The 24695-nt window shown below is 40.9% G+C and overlaps 1 protein-coding gene across 1 annotated transcript in view; it reads left to right on the top strand.

The window, feature by feature from the left end:
- Positions 1-23707, top strand: part of KLF7 (KLF transcription factor 7) — a 218772-nt gene extending 195065 nt beyond the window's left edge. The window contains exons 3-4 of the mRNA XM_069733701.1: positions 3776-3899; positions 21923-23707. Coding sequence (XP_069589802.1) covers positions 3776-3899; positions 21923-21974 — 176 coding nt within the window. The 3' untranslated portion in view covers positions 21975-23707. The remainder of the gene's footprint in view (positions 1-3775; positions 3900-21922) is intronic.
- Positions 23708-24695: the final 988 nt, after the last annotated feature.

Genomic DNA, 24695 nt, shown 5'->3' with positions numbered 1-24695 from the left:
ACATACAGTATAGTTACCCTAGAAATATATAATATCTATAAAGAACTGTAAACTAGTGCCCAGAAGGTGGCTATACCTTGAAGGATATGTGCAGACAGTCAGTAATCGGCAGAGCACATGTCTGCTGCCGTCTATTGAACGCAGGTGAATCCTCTGTGATCACTGAATTTTGGCGGAATCACCGCGTCCTATACATTGTATGGGTGAGATTTATCTTGCTGAGACTTTGCGTCTCCACAAGATAAAACAGACATGCTGCGGTCTGGAGAGACGTACCGCATGTCCGTCTCCACGTGAGCCGCTATCGTTTCTGAACACAAAGGGGGCTTGGAATTTCTTGAAATCACATCCACTATGCTGTAACATCTCGACGCTGCACAAGTACCACAGTGTCCAACCCGCAGTGTTTACTGGCTGTGTGCACCTACCCTAAATCATAAGCATGGTCAGGGAGGAAACGTACAATTCAAGGCATAAATGCAGCATTTATTCAAGTTCAATGTATTGAAAAGGCCAATAAAATGATCTCTATGATAGGAGACTGTGCAATGTTACTCGATAAACTGCTTTAATTTCATTGTACTGAGCGCCCTGCTTTACCTTAATGCGTGGTGCTGTGTGGAAAAAAAATCCAAAGAAGTTCATGCGAGCTACCTTGATTAACAAAAACAACCTCTAATCTTCTGAGGGTCAAAAATCCCATTTGGCTGGGTTTAATAGGTCACCTCCACATTTAGCTTTAAGTAATACTGGAAGGATTGGAGCCTAACCTTTTTACTCCGGCCCCAGGCTGGGCAATGACTCACTGTCTACCAGAAGACAGATGCTGCCTTATAAATGGTGGATGAGAATGAAAAGAATTTATCAGATCCCAAGTATTCTCTTAGATGATGATTGCCCAAAAGCCTCGCAGAAATAATTCCTTTTACGGAGTCTGAGATACAGCATGCAATTTATAAGCATTCTTTTGCAATTACTATTTTTGTTGTATGATGACAAATCGGCTAAATTTGAACTTAGAAAGGTTTTTTCTACTAAGAATATTAAGGTTGACTTTACCATGGCAAGGCAGTTATTCTTTTAGTAAGAGAGAACCATTGACTTCAATATGTGTGGGAGATGTATAGTTTGTACAAGAGATATTGCATCAAATGTCAGACATTGTGTACTTTACAGGTCACAAGCTAAATGCAGTTCTTGTCCTTTTAACTCTTTCAGATGTGTCACATCTGGAATAATACGTTTTATTACACTTACCACTTCAAATTATCGGATATTAAAAAAACAAAACTAGGTAAATGCAAGGAAAAGGTAATTGCAACAAAAAGAACCAGTCCTGAATATTAGGAAAATGTTGGAAATTAGGAAGGAAAACATACAACGTAGCTATAGAGCAAGAAGTAAATGGTGGCCAAAAACATTTGCTTTGTATAACTAATTCCAGACCGCCCATAGACTATAAAACATCCGGGCGGACCCTATTATACTCTGCATTTTAATATATCACTGCATAGTAGTGCAGCTGTAGAAGAGGGTGCCGGCTGTGAGACACAGCCAGACCCCTCATAGAGATGGCAGAGAGGGTTTGTTACCGCCTCTACTTTCTCGAGTGCTAGATACGCAGTGCTGAGCCAGTGCTCTGTATACAGTAATAGGTAGCACTGACAAGATGTCCTGCTATGAAAGACTGTGAATTTTGTCTCACAAATTTGACACTTAGATCCTTAAAGATTGGTCCTCAAGTTTCAAAAGCATCTGGGAGGATTAAAGTTAGTTGGCCCTGTTTTCAGCTAGGAATTTAGCGGACATGTCCTCTTCTACTATTTACTATTTGCATAAGCCAAGCAGGCACTGCCAAGTACTGACAATGGATGTGCGGCCATTGGATCTTTATTCATACAATGCGTTTCAGAGTCGGGTTGGCTCCTTCAGGTATAGCATATAAAAGCTGAATAAGGAATGAACCCAACTCTGAAACGCGTTGTCTGAATAAGGATCCCAGGTCTGCACATCCATTGTCAGTACTTCTTGGATTTTCCCGGGGACCACCTCTCCTTTTCCTGTTTGGTTTATGTACGTCTCTTCCATTTTCACAAGTACGGAGTTGTGCCGAGTCACAGCATAGGCAAGTGAGCGAATACGGCTCTTTGCTCGTCGTGCCTATTGCTGAGGATAGCACATTGGGAGTGCCTCTTTTCTCTCCTTTTCCTTTTTGGTTTATGTACGTCTCTTCCATTTTCACAAGTACGGAGTTGTGCCGAGTCACAGCATAGGCAAGTGAGCGAATACGGCTCTTTGCTCGTCGTGCCTATTGCTGAGGATAGCACATTGGGAGTGCCTCTTTTCTCTCCTTTTCCTTTTTGGTTTATGTACGTCTCTTCCATTTTCACAAGTACGGAGTTGTGCCGAGTCACAGCATAGGCAAGTGAGCGAATACGGCTCTTTGCTCGTCGTGCCTATTGCTGAGGATAGCACATTGGGAGCGCCTCTTTTCTCTCCTTTTTCCATAATCTATTTACTATTTGGATTTATCAAGGAGAAAAGTCATCTCAGATCTTTGTTGCTTATTGGGGGCCATTATTTGATGCGGAAGGCTGGACAGTTTCACCAGAAGCTTAATTAAATACCATGTCATGCAGTAAATACCCTCTAATTAATATACGGTGAATGTGTTGAGTGAGGGGGCCTCTGAGACTTTAGGGCACTAAATTAAACCTGAAAAAATGCCCAGAATTGCAAATGAGAAGATGTTGGTGTTGAACTGACTAAATCATCCAAAGTTACTTTACGTTCAACCTTACTCTCTTTTCTTTAGCATGTGCAAATGTGTGAAGCTAGCGAGAGGCCTGTAAAAATTAGATTTAAAAATGTGATTTTTTATGTGTTATTAGGAACTGGGAGGTGATACCTGCAAAACCTTTCTTTAACAGAAGTAATTACCAGAAAATGATTACAGAACCAGTTCGTTTTCAGGAAATACTAACAATTAAAATTGATCTTATTAAGGGATCTCGGACTATACTAAATCCAGAACAGATCAGATCTCACTGCCTCATTTTGTGTTCCCAATATTGGCAAAGAATTGGGCTTGTTAAAGTAATGGCGTACTAACTGCCTATTAGTGCTTACTCACCAATAAATGTCTAGTGTTACACATGGATTTCTAGCACGTCAGAGTCCTTTTAACAGTTGAGAAAATAATCACCATTTCCATCTTTTTCTGTAAAGCGGTACTGAGGGGGACAATGTGCAGAATACCAAAACTCCGCACCTTCAGTAATAGCCACAGGTCATGCCATACACATCTCTCAGGATAGTCGTCATGTTACATACCGTAGTTACATGTTAATACAATTGAAAAAAGTCTAATGTCCGTTTGTGAATATACCATTGAAGCTATTAACTATACAAAGGTGACCCTACATAAGGCTTTGTGCTTTATAATTCACTTCTCAGTATCTCCTTGGCCCCAGGGACTGGATTGAAAAATATTCACTGATTCATGCTCAGAATTGATTGATCGTGTACCTGCATTGGGGCTGATGTTCTCTGGGTAGCTCTCTACAATACCAGGACAACAGCTACTTTTAGTGAGTGTGAACCTTTCTGAGAAATTACTTTCCTGTTTGACATCGGTGTTTCTTGAGAAATATCATCTAGACATCTAAATCCATATCCAATATCTTGACATTATTTGTTCAAAGTGATTTTGGAAGTTCGAGTTTTCAGTTTAACTTCCTAACATATGTATATATCTTTGTGATCTCTCTTTTAGGGGAAAAGCCATATAAGTGCTCCTGGGAAGGCTGCGATTGGCGTTTTGCCCGGAGTGATGAACTTACAAGGCACTACAGGAAACACACAGGGGCAAAGCCATTTAAGTGCAACCACTGTGACAGGTAAGGCACAACATCGCAATGAAAATCTTGACATTTTAATATTATTTTGAGCATTCAATTTGTTGAAATGTCCGACTGCATTAATTGTAAATTATGTAATATGAGATGACTGCTCTAATTTTCCAGGGATAGTGTAGACAGGCACATCTTACTTCTTTATATACCAATCTGAAGCAGAGGTTGCCCAATTGTTAACTTTAGATCAAGCTATTTTCATGGATACTTTAGTAGGAGATTGTGAGCAGTTGTGACACCATGAAATTGCTGACAGCGCTACATAGGTGAGGGGAAAAGCGGTTTAAGCATGCCTAACTTGATGGTCATGTCACGTGTACGGCCGAGGATAACAGGTTTTAATGTCCCTTGTGCTAATATTGCAAGCATCTTGTGGACTATTCTTCCCGTGACCAGCGTTCACAGATCGTGATTTATGCTCCACATAGCAGGGCTGAAGCACTGCTATGTGCAGCACAGGCGATTGGACGAACGCACCTTCAAGTCTCCTAAGGAAACTATTGAACACAGAAAAAAGTAAAACAAAAAAAAAAGTTTTAAAAAATATTGAAAAAAATAAAAAAACACAAAAGTTCAAACCACCCACTTTGGTTACAAATAATAATAAAGCAATAAAAAAAATTACACATATTTGGTATTGCTGCATTCTATTAAAATATAAAGTAAATTAACCCAATTGATAAACGGCGTAACGATTAAAAAATCAAAATGCCAGAATTACTTTTTTTTTTGTTGCCGCAAAATTGCAGTAAGATGCATTAAAAGGCAATCAAAATATCATATCTACCCCAAAATGGTCTCAATAAAAATGTCAGATTAAGCTGCAAAAAAAAACATCACCGAGCCCCAGATCACGAAAAATGGAAACTCTATGGGTCATTGAAAATGGCGACAAATGCAAAAACTTGTTTTCATACAAATTTCAGAATTTTTTTTCGCCACTTAAATAAAAATAAAAATACATGTTTGCTATTTGCATACTTGTACAGAGCAAGGGAATCGTATTGCCAGGTCAGTTTTACCATAGTGTAAACAAAAAGCACCAAAATTGTGGAATTGCACTTTGATTTTTGCAATTTCACCACACTTGGAATTTTTGTTCCCGTTTTCCAGTACACTATGTGGTAAAAATCAATGGTGTCATTGAAAAGTATAACTCGTTCTGCAAAAAACAAGCCCTTTAGCATGTAATATTTTTTCTCATCCTTTATTAAGACACCGTTTTGGTTGCAGATTTTGGTGAAGTATTTTTGAGTTAAGGCCAAGAGTATATTAAAAAGTAATGGGAAATATAAAGAAAAGGTTTTCTCAACATCAATCTTCCGGAGCACACAGCTCCCCTGCCGAGGGGACAGTGCACTCCTGATCGATCAACAGTTCAGGGCAGTGCCATAGTTGCGCCCCTCACCCAGACTGTGCACTCTCCATTGCTGCCAATGCTAAGGGGCGGCTTTGCCTAGGTGACACTGCAGAAATTCAGTGAACTAGAAAGAGCTAGTAAATACTGCGCTCTTGGTCTAGGAGACTGGCCAGACTGACTAATAGACTGCAGCGGTGGCCAGTAACCTGGGGAACGAGCAGTAAACCATAAAAGTAAAAATGCTCTCTGTTCTTAAGATTTTTAATAACAAGTACATTTTCAATTTTAACCATTTATGATTACGAGATGAATGCTTTAAATGTCCTTGTACTGCTGGATCCAAATCTTGATTTACCTCACAAAATAGTGTACCAAAATGCAGTGGCATTTTTCCCCAAAAACCACTATGTGCAAAATCTCCTTAATAAGAGTATTTGCAGATATATCTGTACGAATACTACAGATTTTAATTCTAAATTGGCCATCAAACATGGTTTATAATATGTTAGACTGTATGAGATGACCGAAAGAGATTTTTAATTTAACACTTTGAATACAATCACCTAGTTAAAATGCCATCTTTATTATCAAGTATCTGAATGGCAAGAAGTCTCCCAGACGGTAGAAGCATTCTTGTGTGCGGATGGGAAGTGGAAGGGTGAAAGGAACAGAGTGCTAGAGTAATTACAAGTGACAGCCCTGACATTATCATCTTATGAAAGCTGGATAGTTGAGGCCTAGCAGGCCAGGCAAAGCCTCGCTCAGGCTATTGTCAACGTTATTGAATAAAGATGTGCTTTTAATCGCATTAGAAAAGGGCTGAGGAAGATGAGTTATCAGGCCAAAGAACTCAGGAGTAACATTAAAGGAAAAGGCCAGGAAAATGTCTGTAATGCAATCACCATTATATATTTAGCTACTGGCGAAATAACAGGTCAGGAAACAGGAAGACAGTTTTTGCCTTTGATTGCAAGGAAATGTGTTTTCATGAACATCCTGCCTTTCCAAGACTTGGCCTCCCCCTCCTGTGCCATCGTATTGTTAAGCAACACAATCCTGAATAGATAACGGTCCCTCGATTTCATGTATCTGGATACGGTGATTCGTATCTTGACATAATTGCCATTTCTGTGAATTATGAGAATGATTCTTGTGTTATTCTTTTGAGTGTGACTGAGATTTTATTAAGCTGTTTTATATTCACTTATATCACACGGAATTTGGTGAAAATATCTTATTCAGTGATTTCACAGAGCACTATGCCCCAGCAGCCTTTCGGCTGAACTGCTCTAATTTCTTGCCTACGTATTATCCTAGCCTATGCTCATTTACCAGTGTGCGTGCCAAGATAAGCTGTACCAGCCGTGTAATTATGCTTCAAATATATCAAATGATGCAGAAAATCCTGGACCCTGCAAATAATATACTAGCCTGTGTGCTCATACACTGTACCGACTGTCTACATGCACAGTATATTTTAGGCTTTGCCTATAATTTCTGTCGCTCTAAATTATACAGTTTTCTATACTTTACAGCTACTAAGTGTGTTCATGCTGTACCATAGCATGGCTTACAAACATGTTCAGAAATTTGTACCAAAAATAGTGCACTGTTACAGTTGTGTAATTACCGTATTCTATTTCTCCCACTAAGGGTAATTCACACAGGGCGTTTTTGCTGCTTTTTTTTTTCTGCAGCAAAACCTGATCTTCTTGGCAGGAAAGATGCTGCATCAAAAACGTAGGTTAACCCCTTAAGCCCCAAGTGTGGTTTGCATGTTAATGACCGGGCCAATTTTTACAATTCTGACCACTGTCCATTTATGAGGTTATAACTCTGGAACGCTTCAACGGATCCCTGTGATTCTGACATTGTTTTCTCGTTACATATTGTACTTCATGATAGTGGTAAAATTTATTCGATAAGACTTGCGTTTATTTGTGAAAAAAATGGAAATTTGGCGAAAATTTTGAAAATTTTGCAATTTTCCAACTTTTAATTTTTATGCCCTTAAATCACAGAGATACATCACACAAAATACTTAATAAGTAACATTTCCCACATTTCTACTTTACATCAACACAATTTTGGAACCAAAATTTTTTTTTGTTAGTGAGTTATAAGGGTTAAAAGTTGACCAGCAATTTCTCATTTTTACAACACCATTTTTTTTTTAGGGACCACATCTCATTTGAAGTCATTTTGAGGGGTCTATATGGTAGAAAATAACCAAGTGTGACACCATTCTAAAAACTGCACCCCTCAAGGTGCTCAAAACCACAGTCAAGAAGTTTATTAACCCTTCAGGTGTTTCACAGGAATTTTTTGAATGTTTAAATAAAAATGTTTAGAATTGAGAGTCCTCAGTGGTTGATACCTTTTAATGGCTAACTGAAAAGATGGTAACAAATTGCAAGCTTTCGAGACGACACAGGTCTCTTCATCAGGCAAAGACTAAAAGAAATTCTGAAGAATCAAATATTTATGCACAACATAGCACAGAAAAAAAAAAAAGGAAAAACCATGGATAAGACAGGTGACATGAAGCAGAATTACCATGAATGATAAACAGTTATGGTTATGTCCATAAATATTGGGCCAGTTCTTAGATAAGGATTGTTTTATTGTCCTCTGATTAGGGTCTCTGTTGTGATGACCCCTCATAGTCTGAGGGGCAAGTTCCTTAGTTGGTGTAAAAAGACATAAATGCGTGCGACACATTCATTCCTGCATTAAGACTGTCAAAGGTCGTCATCAGTTTATATTCCCAGACTCTTCTGTCTCTCTGAGATTTGAAGCTACCTTTTAACACAAGTAATATCATGTCCATAATGTTATGATTTGGGAGAAAAAAATGTATTGCCACAGGTAGATCCATTCTTTTTTCTCTTATTGCGTGGCGGTGAGAATTAATTCTTGTTCTAAGATTTTGCCCTGTCTCCCCCACATACAGACCCCTGTTGGACATTTAGTACAAATAATTAGGTACACCACATTAGATGTGATGCAGCTGAAAGTACCTGGTATCCTGTAGTCCTGATGTGAATTGGGGATCTTTATCTTGTCAGTGGTCATTATAAATGGACAAGTTTTACATTTTTTCTGATTGCAAGGAAAGGTACCTGCAGCTGTTGGAGAGGACAGGGAGCTCTTGACAATGATGCTTCTTAGATTTGGGGGCTGCCTAAAACACAGTAGTGGGTGGTCTGGAAAAATGGATTCTAAGCAGGCATCTTTATGTAGTAAAGGTTGTAATTTCCGTGCAGCTCCCCTTAGCACCTCCAGATTTGGATTGTAGATAACTACTAGAGGTACCCGGATATTTTCTTCTTTAGCTTTGTAAGGTAGCAGGTGATTCCTTGATATTCTGGTGGCTCTTGTAATCTGGTTTTCAATTGTTCTTGGATGGTAGCCCTGATTCAAAAAGGTCTTTCTGAGGCGACCAAGGTGTTCATCCCTATCCATTGGGTTGGAACATATACAATTGTATCTGATGGCTTGGCTGTAGACAATAGAGTTTTTTATGTGTTTTGGATGGAAACTGTCCCATTTTAGGTATGTTGGACGGTCGATTGGCTTCTGATACATCCAAAACACATAAAAAACTTTTTTTCACACAAAATTTACTTCAGCTCCAATTTGTATTATTTTACCAAGCGTAACAGGAGAAAATGGACCCCAAAAGTAGTTGTTCCAGTTGTCCTGAGTGCACCGATACCCCATATGCGGGGGTAAACCACTGTTTGGGCGTATGGCAGAGCTCGGAAGGGAAGGAGCGCCGTTTGACTTTTCAATGCAAAATTGACTGGAATTGAGATGGGACGCCATGTTCCGTTTGGAGAGCCACTGATGTGCCTAAACATTGAAACCCCCCAAAAGTGACACAATTTTGGAAAGTAGACCCCCTAAGGAACTTATCTAGATGTGTTGTAAGAGCTTTGAACCCCTCAAGTCTTTCACTACAGTTTATAACGCAGAGCCGAGAAAATAAAAATTATTTTTTTTCCGACAAAAATTATTTTTTAGCCCCCAGTTTTGTATTTTCCCAAGGGTAGCAGGAGAAATTGGACCCCAAAAGTTGTTGTCCAATTTGTACTGAGTACGCTGATACCCCGTATGTGCGGGGGAACCACCGTTTGGGTGCATGGCAGAGTTCGGAAGGGAAGGAGCGCCATTTGGAATACAGACTTAGATGGAATGGTCTGCAGGCGTCACAATGCGTTTGCAGAGCCCTTAATGTACCTAAACAGTAGAAACCCCCCACAAGTGACCTCATTTTGGAAACTAGACCCCCCAAGGAACTTATCTAGATGTGTTGTGAGAACTTTTAACCCCCAAGTGTTTCACTACAGTTTATAACGCAGAGCCGTGAAAATAAAAAATCTTTTTTTCCCACCAAAATTTTTTTTAGCCCTCAAATTTTTATTTTCCCAAGGGTAACAAGAGACATTGGACCCCAAAAGTTGTTGTCCAATTTGTCCTGAGTACGCTGATACCCCATATGTTGGGGTAAACCCCTGTTTGGGCGTACGGGAGAGCTCGGAAGGGAAGGAGCACTGTTTTACTTTTTCAACGCAGAATTGGCTGGAATTGAAATCGGACGCCATGTCGCGTTTGGAGAGCCCCTGATGTGCCTAAAGAGTGGAAACCCCCAATTCTAACTGAAACTCTAACCCTAGCCCCAACCCTAACCCTAATCCTAACCCTAGCCCTAACCCTAATGGGGAAATGGAAATAAATACATTTTTTATTTTTATTATTTTTCCCTATTTAAGGGGGTGATGAAGGGGGGTTTGATTTCCTATTCATGGCATTTTTTTAGCGGATTTTTATGATTGGCAGCCGTCACATACTAAAAGACGCTTTTTATTGCAAAAAATAGTTTTTGCATCTCCACATTTTGAGAGCTATAATTTATCCATTTTTTGGTCAACAGAGTCATATGAGGTCTTGTTTTTTGAGGGACGAGTTGACGTTTTTATTGGTAGCATTTTCGGGCACGTGACATTTTTTGATCGCTATTTATTCCGATTTTTGTGAGGCAGAATGATTAAAAACCAGCTATTCATTAATTTCTTTTGGGGGAGGCGTTTATACTGTTCCACGTTTAGTAAAATTCATAAAGCAGTTTTATTCTTCGGGTCAGTATGATTACAGCGATACCTCATTTATATTTTTTTTATGTTTTGGCGCTTTTATACGATAAAAACTAATTTATAGAAAAAATAATTGTTTTTGCATCACTTTATTCTGAGGACTCTAACTTTTTTTTTTTTTGCTGATGATGCTGTATCATGGCTCGTTTTTTGCGGGACGTTTTCAGCGATACCATGGTTATTTATATCCGTCTTTTTGATCGCGTGTTATTCCACTTTTTGTTCGGCGGTATGATAATAAAGCGTTTTTTGCCTCGTTTTTTTTTTTTTTACACCGCGTTCACTGAAGGGGTTAACTAGCAATACAGTTTTATAGGTGGGGTCGTTACGGATGCGGCAATACTAAATTTGTGTACTTTTATTGTTTTTTTATTATTATTTAGATAAAAAAATGTATTTATGGGAACAATATGTATTTTTTTTTAGTTATTTAGTATTTTTTTTTTCACACGTGAACATATATATTTTTTTACTTTATAACATTGCCCCAGGGGAAGGGGCATCATGTTATAGGGTGAGATCGCTGATCTGACACTTTACTTTGCAGAGCACTGTGTCAGATCAGCGATCTGTCATGCAGGGCAGCAGGCTTACCAGTGCTTGCTCTGAGCAGGCACTGGTAAGCCACCTCCCTGCAGAACCCGGATGAAGCCCCACGGCCATTTCGGATCCGGGGCCTGCAGGGAGGAGACGCTCGGTTCAAGGTGAGCACATCGCCTTGTATCGAGGGTATCAGGGAAGCACGCAGGGAGCCCCCTCCCTGCGCGATGCTTCCCTGTACCGCTGGAACGCTGCGATCATGTTTGATCGCAGTGTTGCGGGGGTTAATCTGCCAGAGGCGGTCCATGACCGCTCCTGGCACATAGTGCCGGATGTCAGCTGCGATAGTCAGCTGACACCCAGCCGCGATAGGCCCCGCTCCCCCCGTGAGCGCGGCCGATCGCATATGACGTACTATCCCGTCACTGGGAATTAAGTCCCTGGTCACCTCGACGAGATAGTACGTCATATGGGATTAAGGGGGTAAGGTGCACTTTTGGTGCGTTTTTGTTGCGTATTTGGTGCGGTTTTTTTTCTCCTTGTCCATGCTAATGTCCTTGAATTTTCAGCAGCAAAAGCGCAGCAAATAATGATACCTGTACCTGTAACTTTAAGGATATGCCAAGCAGTGTGGCTGTATGATGGATCGGAGTGAGGCGCCGCTGTGCCCAATGCGGAGCTAAGCCTGGCGCTGCAGGGATAGCTGTCCGACGTGAGGTACGGAGATGCCTGACGAAGAAGGACGCTGTTCCTTTGAAACGCGTTGGTTTCTACCTTGTCCTCAGTGCCGCTCCGTAGCTCTTCAGCTGTGACGTCACACGCTTAGGTCTCCGTCGGCCATCTTTCCTGTGCTCGTATCCAGGGACGCCACCGGCCGGGGCTTTCCCTAGCTCTACGCAGCCTCCCTGCTACCGCTGCGTGCAGCCTCACTGCCACCGCCATGTGCAGATCCCCACCGCATCTCCGTACCTCACGTTGGGACAGCTATCCCTGCAGCGCCAGTCTCAGCTCCGCATTGGGCACAGCAGTGCCTCACTCCGATCCATCATACAGCCACGCTGCTCGGCATATCCTTAAAGTTACAGGTACTGTTTCTATATAGGATCGGGGACCTTGCTGGTTTTATTTGAGTCCGGCGCATTGCTGTCTATGTGTTTGCACCATTACATCAGTTATTTTACCTGGGTGCTTGTTGGGTCGCTGTCCTCCTGTTTAGTGGGTTTACATCGATCCAGGGGTTTGTTTGGGTCCACTGTGTGACTCTGTATGTTGGGATTTGATACATTCCCTTCTTTCTTCCTAGTGTTTTCCCTTTATGCGCGGTCTCTATTTTTTCCTTACCCATTGTTTATATCAGGGGTGGCTTCTACCCGGTTTGAGTCCAGCTGCAAAGGGTTCCACTCTGGTCCAGTAAGCGCTGGTGTGTTCACTATTTTATAAATAATGATACCTGCGTGTTTGCTGCGTTTTTTCAACATCCATTCAAGTCAGTGGGTGAAAAACGCAGCAAAATCGCTGAAAGAAGTGACATGCCCTATGTCCAAAAAACGCATCAAAGCACAAAATACTGTTCACACAAAAAAACAATGTGTGTGCATGAGATTTTCTGAAATCTCATAGGCTTTGCTGGTACTGTAAAAAGCAGCTGAAAATGTGTATTAAAAAAACGCAGCTAAAACGCCCTGTTTGAACTTACCCTAATACTGTTTGTTACTGCTGTGTAGTTACTCTATCTCCCCCAATAATACTGGTTAAAGGGGTTTTCCAGTTTGTTTAAAAAATTGACAGCTGCAAGCCACAGGGATCAAAGAAGAAAATAAGGTATATGTGAAGATGTGAGGTTGTGGGTTATCTAGCACAGCCGACAGCAGATCTCCAAAACTTCATGGGCCATCCATCCACTACAGCGTGGATCCTCTCCCCCCAAAGTGACTCTCCCCATTCCATAACTAAACATGTGGCTCAGCGGGATCAGCCCCCTGAATGACAGAAGTGTACACACCACCCCCCTTAAACATTCACTTTTAGCTGAAAGAATGAAGAATATTCCAGCAGCCCATCACCTGGGATTGCATGTGAGACCCCCTGTAGTGACAACTCCCCTGGGTCTACAATCCCCATCCACACAATGGGACTAATGACTATAAGACCAATGGAATGATAGGGTTCCTTGATTACTACTCTTAAGGTACCTTCACACATAACGATATTGTTAACGATATCGTTGCTATTTGTGACGTAGCAACGATATCGTTAATGAAATCGTTATGTGTGACAGCGACCAACAATCAGGCCCCTGCTGGGAGATCGTTGGTCGCTGAATAAAGTCCAGAACTTTATTTCGTCGCTGGACTCCCTGGAGACATCGCTGGATCGGCGTGTGTGACACCGATCCAGCGATGTCTTCACTGGTAACCAGGGTAAACATCGGGTAACTAAGCGCAGGGCCGCGCTTAGTAACCCGATGTTTACCCTGGTTACCATGCTAAAAGTAAAAAAAAACAAACACTAGATACTTACCTAACGCTGTCTGTCCTCCAGCGCTGTGCTCTGCACTCCTCCTGTACTGTCTGTGAGCCGGAAAGCAGAGCGGTGACGTCACCGCTCTGCTTTCCGGCTCACAGACAGTACAGGAGGAGAGCAGAGAAGCAGAGCGCAGCGCTGGAGGACAGACAGCGGTAGGTAAGTATCTAGTGTTTGTTTTTTTTTACTTTTAGCATGGTAACCAGGGTAAACATCGGGTTACTAAGCGCGGCCCTGCGCTTAGTTACCCGATGTTTACCCTGGTTACCGGCATCGTTGGTCGCTGGAGAGCGGTCTGTGTGACAGCTCTCCAGCGACCAAACAGCGACGCTGCAGCGATCCGGATCGTTGTCGGTATCGCTGCAGCGTCGCTTAATGTGAAGGGGCCTTTAGGTTAGGCAGTATTTATGCATACGATCTAGCCTGCATGTCTTCCTCTGCTTACTATTACTGAATGGAAACATTCAAATCATTAATAAAACACAGCAAGCAAATATCTAATAAAATACAACAATATCGATGCTCCATGCAGGATAAGTCTGCATCCTGTAGTGGACTCCACTCTACAGGCATTGGTCCAATGGTCTTAAGTCTGTGGCCAGTTCCTCACAGTACCGCTTCAGGGCTGGCGTTCCGACTGTCTCCGCCGGGGAATGCTAGCGATGATGACACGACTACCAGTACTGTCCAATGCGGCCACTGACTGCCTGCAGGATAAGATGGCTGGTGGCCGGGATATCTTTGCTTTTGGTCCAGGAGAGACCATCACAGCGCTAGCATTAAGCAGAAAGCAGATTCCATGGGTTAGTATATCCTCTTTCCTTCTTTTATTCCCATGACTTGTTACTGTTGGATTTGTAAATATGCTAGACATCAAAACAGTTGGAACAAGTATATAGTTTTGTGTTATTTTGCAATAAAATTTTGGAACATTTTGGTTAGTGATCTTTCTTTACATAAAAAAACAATGACTTGGCTTTTCATAAGGCCAGATTCCACCAACAGACCAAGTGCTAGGGCCTGATTCTATTCCAGTCTTGCTTTGATGAACTGCCCGCTGCAGTGAGATGCGCCTCTTAAAGAATTTGGCACATCTCTCAATTGCCTGTACTACCTCAGAAATGTTAGTTCGGTCAGGGACTTGAGTACATTTCTGTCATAATTTAGTATCATAAATTATCATGAATTAGTCTGCTGTGCTTAGTCGCACCTCGTACTGCCCCAGATCTGCCCACTTTCCTATAATGTGGCGTAAAATGTTTCAGAATTCTGTCAAGACTTCCTTGATGAATCAGGCCCATATTATCAGTCCAAAGTGCTCGTTCAAATTTTGAGTAAAAGATGATCTCCCTCCCTGCACTCTCCACTCTTCACCTTTCACAAAATAAACAGACTGCCCACCCCAGCGTTCACAATTAGCGCTCATTTCTTCCACTATGGAGACCATGGCTGTCAATTAGGCTTATGTTCGACGTCTTGCATTCCATGCATGATGAGTCTTCATTGTTGTCTGTGGCTCAGAGATGTGGCCTCACTGGAGTCTCTGTATTGGAGTGAAGGCGATAAGAAGACAAACTGTGAAGGTCCCTGTTACCCTGCTTTATTATAGGATAAAAAGTATTTTAATATAAGTCTCTAATGTGATTGTTATTCTGCCCAACTCTCCTAACCTTAAGGGCTCCAAATCCTTCATTGCCATCCCACATTTAAAATCTTTATTCACAAATATGCCAAGTTCAGCATTATTATAAAATATACTCATAACGAGGTTATCCCCTTTCACAAGATCTCAGTCTCTGGGCAATTTTGTTATGAAAAAACAAGCCGTTCTTTATTCACCCTCCCCGGGTCCATTGTTGTGTCTCCACCACTGCTCGTGGTGTCTGATATTAGCTGCAGTGCTATAGTCATGTCGACAGTACGGCAGCCAATCAGGGAGCTCAGAGGATCTAAGCGGGGCATTTTGTCTACATGAGCGGAGGCACCGAGGTCAGTGATTGGCTGCCGTGCTGATGACGTGATATTAGTGCTGCAGCCAATATCAAACACCGGAGCAATGGCACAGTGTTATCTTCTCATAACACTTGCTATGGGCCTTGTTCACTTGCAGTGCTTCTGACATGTTCTGTCACCTCCGTGCATTACTCACACAGAATTTTCACAGCATTTATTTCTATTGAGCACAAAGAGACAAAGCAGAACAACAAGAGAAAAAAACTGCAAAGTAATACATAAAAAATCTTATGAAAATCCAACCAAAAATGCATAAAAGAGTGCATATAAAGGCTACAGACACTTCTTACATTGGCTCAATGTTGATAATAGCTTTGTCTTGATCAAATCCCAAAGCGGTTAGAGGCAATACTAAAGCATTTTGACAACAAGCTATAATAATGTCTGTATATCTTTACAAATGTATCCTGGCTTACATGTATCTTGGCTGATGTATATCAGCTTACCTTACGTTACCATCTATTACAGTTGTAATACCATTTCTGCAACAAAGCTGGTTCAAAAAACACCCTAGCTGAATATTCAGCTTCTGCCATCTCCTAAATATCAGTGGAGTCCTTAGACATTGTACAAGGAGTCCTGGGTTCTAATCCCACCTTGGACACCATCTGCAAGGAGTTTGTATGTTCTCCCCGTGTTTGTGTGGGTTTCCTCCGGGCACTCCGGTTTCCTCCCACATTCCAAAGACATACTGATAGGGAATTTAGATTGTGAGCCCCATCGGGGACAGTGATGATAATGTGTGCAACCTGTAAAGTGCTGCGGAATATGTTAGCGCTATATAAAAATAAAGATTATTATTATTAGCCACTTATCAACCTTTCCATAATTAAGCAGTTTTGTACCTTGACATGACATACGCCACTTATTTGTTTTTACAGTGCTGATAATAATACGTCTCATCCCCTAGCGTTATCATAGGGTGTATACTGATGGAAGGTGCAGCCTGAAGAAGGGTCAGTGCAGATGGGTGAAGTTGGATACTAATAGAAGGGGGCTGATCAGCGGCAGTAGTATGTAGTCTAGGGATACTGCAGTGCATAATGCCCACCCTCATCTTTGAATTGGATTTTTTTTAACCATTTCACATTTTTTCTCTTCAGACAGTGATGAGAGGATAAGGATCTTCCTGTTAAATATATTGTAAATGTGATGACTCACGCAAGAAATATTTTAATTGTTCTTTCCAATGGTTTTTTTAAGCCTGTATTGGGCAGCATGGTAGCGCAGTGGATAGCACTGCAGCCTTGCAGCGCTGGGGTCCTGGGTTCCAATCCCACCTTGGACAACATCTGCAAGGAGTTTGTATGTTCTCTCTGTGTTTGCGTGGGTTTCCTCCGGGCACTCCGGTTTCCTCCCACATTCCAAAGACATACTGATAGGGAATTTAGATTGTGAGCCCCATCGGGGACAGCGATGATAATGTGTGCAACCTGTAAAGCGCTGCGGAATATGTTAGCGCTATATAAAAGTAAAGATTATTATTATCATTTGCAGCAGCTAAAACAAACAGGGTGCCCTTTTTTAGTGGTCAAACTATTCATTTTAGTCGCAGCCAGTTCCACAGTTAAAAGAATATTCCCTTCACTGATGGACACAGACAGAAAAGGGCCCCGTGCAAGAACAATATATGGGCCCTTTGCAGCCCAAGAATTCCTAAAAATGTAAAATTGCACCTGCTTTGGGGGTAGAAATGGGCCCCCTTATGTCTAGGGCCCCTGTGCGACTGCACAGGTTGCACCAATGATGTGTCCACTCCTGATTCTCTTTTTATTTCTGAATAAGCTTTAAGGGAACTTGTGGGATATAGGACCCCCCCCCCCCCCCATTCCGCAACCTCACCCTCAAATACTGATTTTATTGTGTTTTTGTAGCCAAATCCCCTGTGGAAATTTTCCTCACTGTGTGAACATGGCTAATGGGGGTCAAACACATCGTAGAATCAACTTCATGCTTTACTTGCTGTGATTGCGATGTTTTACAGCTGTGAAAAGATGCATTTTCATAAAATGAAGTAGAGCAAATTGACGACAATGCTAGCAACAGCAGTTATACAACAGCTTTATCAAAAAGAGAAAAGTTTTCTCCCTTGCAAGACCTATTATTTCCTAGAAAATGTCATTCTGCATACACAGAAAGATGCCAAGTAACTCACTTTGCTTTATGTTCCTCAGACGCTAACAAAAGAATGTGATACTGTACCATCGCTGCTGTACTAATAATATGGAGGAATTAAAAAGCGTTATACAGCCTTATTAAATTCATGGCTTTTTCTTAGTCATGCACGTTCCGCAGCCTTAGGCATACAGAGAAATCATGGCCAAAGTTGTATATATACAGTATATAATATGTATATACAGTACAGACCAAAAGTTTGGACACACCTTCTCATTTAAAGATTTTTCTGTATTTTCATGACTATGAAAATTGTAAATTCACACTGAAGGCATCAAAACTATGAATTAACACATGTGGCATTATATACTTAACAAAAAGTGTGAAACAACTGAAAATATGTGTTATATTCTAGTAGCCACCTTTTGCTTTGATGACTGCTTGGTATTCTCTTGATGAGTTTCAAGAGGTAGTCACCGTGAATGGTCTTCCAACAATCTTGAAGGAGTTCCCAGAGATGCTTAGCGCTTGTTGGCCCTTTTGCCTTCACTATGCGGTCCAGCTCACCCCAAACCATCTCGATTGGGTTCAGCTCTAGTGGCTGTGGAGGCCAGGTCATCTGGCATAGCACCCCATCACTCTCCTTCTTGGTCAAAGCTCTTACACAGCCTGGAGGTGTGTTTGGGGTCATTGTCCTGTTGAAAAATAAATGATGGTCCAACTAAACGCAAACCGGGTGGAATAGCATGCCGCTGCAAGATGCTGTGGTAGCCATGCTGGTTCAGTATGCCTTCAGTTTTGAATAAATCCCCAACAGTGTCACTAGCAAAGCACCCCTACACCATCACACCTCCTCCTCCATGCTTCACGGTGGGAACCAGGCATGTAGAGTCCATCCGTTCACCTTTTCTGCGTCGCACAAAGACACGGTGGTTGGAACCAAAGATCTCAAATTTGGACTCATCAGACCAAAGCACAAATTTCCACTGGTCTATTGTCCATTCCTTGTGCTCTTTAGCCCAAACAAGTCTCTTCTGCTTGTTGCCTGTCCTTAGCAGTGGTTTCCTAGCAGCTATTTTACCATCATGGCATGCTGTACAAAGTCTCCTCTTAACAGTTGTTGTAGAGATGTGTCTGCTGCTAGAACTCTGTGTGGCATTGACCTGGTCTCTAATCTAAGCTGCTGTTAACCCAAGATTTCTGAGGCTGGTGACTTGGATAAACTTATCCTCAGAAGCAGAGGTGACTCTTGGTCTTCCTTTGGGGACACTTTCAAAGTTTTCCCAATTTTTCAGACTGACTGACCTTCATTTCTTAAAGTAATGATGGCCACTTGTTTTTCTTTACTTAGCTGCTTTTTTCTTGCCATAATACAAATTCTAACAGTCTATTCAGTAGGACTATCAGCTGTATATCCACCAGACTTCTGCTCAACACAACTGATGGTCCCAACCCCATTTATAAGGCAAGAAATCCCACTTATTAAACCTGACAGGGCACACCTGTGAAGTGAAAACTATTTCCGGTGACTACCTCTTGAAGCTCATCAAGAGAATGCCAAGAGTGTGCAAAGCAGTCATCAAAGCAAAAGGTGGCTACTTTGAAGAACCTAGATTATAACACATATTTTCAGTTGTTTCACACTTTTTTGTTAAGTATATAATTCCACATGTGTTAATTCATAGTTTTGATGCTTTCAGTGTGAATTTACAATTTTCATAGTCATGAACATACAGAAAAATCTTTAAATAAGAAGGTGTGTCCAAACTTTTGGTCTGTACTGTATATGTTGTGCGGAATTGGTCATGGTACATAGGCACGGTCACAGAAGGGGTATGTCCCAATATTTAAAGACAAAGAGAAACATGTAACGATGTAATCCTGCATGTACACAGTATTTGTGCCTCTACTGAAGCCCTGTAGTATTCATAGAATATAATGGCTCTAAAAAATGCCTCCCACAGGCACCATGATACTGTAAATTCCTCCACACAATTTACTCTTATTGTGATAACCCCTCAGTGTCCCTTGCAGAGTATGATGCCCCTCTAGTACCCTAAACAGAGTATAATGTGCTTCCCACAGAACATTGTCGCCACATCACGCTGCACAGAATGAAGACCCTACAATGCTCCCATACAGTATGTCCCACAGTGCCCTACACACATTAAGAGGTCACACAGTCACTCCACCCCAATGCCACCACAGTATAATTCCCCCAATCTTCCCTCCACAGTATGATGCTCCTAAAGTCCCCACACACAGTATAATTCCCTCATTCCAACATAGTTTATTACCCCCACAACTTCACAACAGAGTATGATCCACCATAGCCCCACCTCACAGCATGATACCCCCACAGGTCCCGCCTAAACATTATGATGTCCCCATAGCTCTCCCACACAATATGATGGCCCCCCACAGAGAGAATGATGGCCAACAGCACCCCACAAAAAGCTACTCACCTAGCCTCATTCCCCCAATGTGCTTCTTCGCTTTGTGCTTAGGCTCCGTGTAATCTAGTGACTCTGAGGCATACTCTGAATGGTGGAGCAGGGAGGCGATGACTCCTTATTGCACCATTGTATGCAACTGTATCTGCATCCTAAGGAGACACTGGGTGGGTCGGAGTGGTGACGTTCGGCATTTGGCCCGCCTGACTCATGTGGTATATAGCAGATGTGTGGTCAAGCCACAAACTTGTCAATATTTTATCTACAGCCAGTAAAAAAATACGTTGCACCCTTTTCTAACAGCTGACCGCATGGGGTACCCTTACTTGTTCCTAACAATCCAATATTGATAGCTTATTCTAAGTACAAGCCATAGGTCATAAAAGGCCAGATCACCCATTTAATGTATATTTTATCATTTATATTGATATTAGTTTTCAATTAATATTTTAAATGTTTATGATATTCGACCGCATCCATCGATGGTAAAAAGTGGCAAGTTTGTATGTGTTTGCTGCAGCTAAGAACAGTACTGAGGGGAATTCAAAGTCTAAGCACATACTCGTATTGTCCGCATTGTCCAGCTGACATAAAAGTCGACACCCTGTTAATTGTTGTCCTAATGAAATAAACTGCATTAGTTGGGAGAGGAAAGAGAAAATCCAGAGACCTTAAAGCAATGCCTGAGGAACTCAGTCTATCTAGACGGACATTAAGGATATGGAAGCTTTCAGACTGAGACTAATGGATCCTCAACAGATGGTTCTGAAGGAGCAGAAGGCTCAGCGCAGCGGTGGGGGGAGAGGAAAGGTAGCTGCACAATGAAACATTCATGGAGCTTTTATAGAGCAGGATGAAGGCCTCTTGTATCTTTCAAGCTTCGTTCTTCTACTCCAATGATGTCTCTCTTTTAGTCTTGATATAACATATTTTTGGTAGTTACTAGCAGACATCTGTGAAGTTCCTGTAGCCTCACTTCTAGAGATCTCTACTTGGGGACTACATTTATTTATTGCCATGTCAGAAACTCCTACAAGTAACAGCCGTACAGAAGAGTTCCCTGCATAGATTTTTAATGCCAATATTAATGTGTCTTACCAATGAATTTTATTTTTAGCTTGGCTCCTCTTGAGAACTGCTGACATTAGGTGCATGCTATATATGTATTACATGCTTTTTGCATCACTCGATACTTGCCACATTCATACACGGCCCTTTTTGCTGTCTGTACCTTTAGAGGAGTAAAAAATAAACAGTAAAATATCAATATTATTAATGTCGTCAGAAAACATCCTTTACATTTTGTTACAATATTATTTATTTTCCATAAACGTCTATAACGTTCCCTAGAGTGGGCACAATGCAGCTCACCACATGCTAAAAAGCACATATGGTACAAGCTCCAGGCCTTCTGTAAGTCCTTTCACCCCATCCCTGCAATTAGGCTGCACCAGGAGGGTGACCGGCAAGTGAAGGCTGCTTCACCACATGTCGCCTGAATTAAGTAGGTGGCACCTAACACATTTCCAACCTAGAAGACTAATCAACAAATGATCCACTGGAACTATGTATAAAGTATATTCATAGATTTAATAGATTTTATTATTCTTTTGATTATTACAAATATCTTTTTACAGAACTATCACAGCGTATTTGAAACTTTATTATATTGACTGTTTATGGCTTTATGGCACTTGCTATTGATGTCAGAAAACATTTTTACAGTATTATCTCTGAAAATGTCAATCTGTAATTTGTTTCTTTTGGAATGTATACAGCAATACTGCTGTGAGATATGGTTGTTTGATATGTCCTTAATAAATATCTTAATTTTCTGCTTTTTTGTAGGTGCTTTTCCAGGTCTGATCACCTTGCCCTGCATATGAAGAGGCATATCTAAGGACATTTTGAGGCAGCAATGGCTCTTATGCCTTGGGAGGACCAAGGGTTGCAATGGACACTTGTCATTTTGTCCATGACATTTGCAGAACATAGAGAACATTTTTACATGTAATACCCTGTACACAAAAAAATCCATAACAAATCTTCATACACAGTCACATGCTCCAATATATTTGTCTGTCTGTTATGCCTTACCCTCCAGCCTGATTGAAAAAGGTGCACAGTGGTGGAGAGTTGGATGATTTGGAAAAAAAACAACTGCATACCGGGCGTTTTGAAGCCTTGCTATGGAAATGAAGAACAGGAGAGCAGTCATCTTAAGGGGCTCTGATGAACTCACCTTATTGAAACTCAGAAGCTGCTAAGAAGCCACCTTTGAATTCCATTGTTGTAGCACTAATATTTTTTCTTATAATATGTTATTTAATAGGAAATGAAAAATGGATTTCAATCTAGGAAACCAAATTTGAGCCTGTTGGTTCATATCTGAAGACTCCTGATAAGTAAGAGTTCTAGATCTACTTGGATCCTATCAAGTGTTCTCCACTGGTTTGGCCTCGTTATAGAGCTTTTAAAATCATTTTAGCTCAATGCCATAGGCCTTACTGACATTGGACTGGTGGGGTAAAACAACTCAACCATTAATGTGATTCTTAGATCTATTTTTCAGAAGGACATATGGATGGAGGAGCATTCATAGAATCCCCACCTTATTTATTTTTTACTTCTGTTGGCTGTAGCACATCTTATGCACTAGAAACTTACATAAGCCACTGATGTTGACTAAGAAATGGAGCTTATCTGTTGCATTAGATCACCCTTCCACCAGTGAGCGCACTTCCAAAGGTTAAAAAACCTTTCCATTACTGTTTTTTGTTGTTGCATTTTCCTCTTTGTTTTTGTTTGAGAAGCTTCTTCATAAGCTTTTACTATGTGCGCTACATGGACAAGTATCTTGGTGAACTATTGAATCTCCATCTGGACAGTTTTTGCTTGAATTGGACCAGCGACCTAGACTTGGCTCCTATCATCTAATGAGCGGCAAGCCTTCTCCTACTGAACTTTCCAAACTTTGTGCTTGATCATTGACTTCTCCTAACAATATAACTAGTTAGAAACTTGATGTTATTTCCAGAGCAGCTGCATTTTTGTACTTAATCTTACCTTTTGAGTGTCAACAACAAAAAGCCAAATATATTATATCATACAACATTGGGTAATGAAGGACACTTTAAGCGAGTTGATTTTGCCCTACTGACTTATAATGCAGACACATTCTTGTTTACGGAGGTCACTGACTGGACACTCAATCATAATTTAGTGTGTCAAGAAGGGTAAACATTGACAGCATTTAGCCAGGTTATTGGTAATTTATCCACAGGGTTATATCAAATGTTACAGAGTACAGGTCTTTTATGGCCGTTTGTTGGTAAATCCAAAAGAAGCCTAAACTTATCTCATGAGTGCATAGTCAGCCGAATTTCTATGTACATACTACTCAAGTCAGTTGTCACTGGTCTTTGCTCCAAAGACTGCCAATCAGACCATACCAAGTGGTCAATTCAAGTAGGTGTGGTGGGGAACAGGTTGTATATTTTGTATATTCTGGGACCACCTTTAAGCAGCTAGTGAAATTGCACATTCAGTCTCAATTTGTCCACATAAACGCAGCTCTATTACCCCAACCGGTGGGCATCTTTTTAACTTGTTTTGACTCCTTGACTGTTAAGCAAAAAAAAATTAAATAAAAAGCAAAAAAATAAAAATAAAAAAGGAAAAAAAGTCAAAAGCAAAATATATCACAAAAATAATAAAAAAAAAATTATAAAAAAATCTTAAAAATTTGAATCTTAACACCAAAAGGAATAGAATAATAAATGAAAGACTATCTTTGGCACTTGAGGCTTATATTTAAAGATGCCAGTGGTTCAAGAATTTCCGTTGATTAACCCCTCTGGTTTCTAAAAAATATTTAAACTTCTCTTGAAAATGAGATGTGGACCCTGCCTAAAAAATCCTTTCACTCCCAAATGCTTAGAAGTTTTTATTATTTTATTAATTTACATAAAGGGGTAAGATGTCTAATATGACCGGAGACCAAAACTTAAGAAGATTATAGGTGTTCCTAAGAATCTGAAGGAGGAAGAAAGAATAAAAAAAGTTTAATTCCAAAGATTTAAAAATCAAAATGTACTTACTATACCTGAAGCACTGCTTGTCGACAATCCTTGTAGTCCTCTGCTTCTGCATACTAGATATACATATTTTAATGTTGTAGCCATTCTGATGGACTTTTAATGTTGTGGTTAAAACCAAGGAACATTGACACATACGGTGTAGCATACATTACATTATTCCTATATTGTGCATTCAGGAGGCACCTTTATTGTACATATTTATAACACAGATGGCTATGGAGCATAGCGAAGTAGAGGAAATCACTCAGTTGGAAACACTTCCCACCAGCTCGGTATACCTTTAGGTGTACAAATTTAAGGAATGTGGCAACTAATTTGTCTCTTAATACCATGACTTTTTTGAGGGGTCTTTTAGCACTGTTTCAAGCTCTTTTTCAGGGTAGGATTATAAAGATCAGTATTGGCCTCAATGTTTGTGTATCTTTTCTTCTTTGCCAGGGCTGCTTTACTGCAGAAGATGCAAATTCGGAGCAGCACTTTAACTGCTCTAGGCCATCAGATAGTTTCGAGAACCAACATCT

This window comes from Ranitomeya imitator, chromosome 7 (assembly GCF_032444005.1).
Source record: "Ranitomeya imitator isolate aRanImi1 chromosome 7, aRanImi1.pri, whole genome shotgun sequence".
Classification (NCBI taxonomy): Eukaryota; Metazoa; Chordata; class Amphibia; order Anura; family Dendrobatidae; genus Ranitomeya; species Ranitomeya imitator.
The sequence above is the reverse complement of the archived record's forward strand: the minus strand, read 5'-3'. Positions and strand labels throughout refer to the sequence as shown.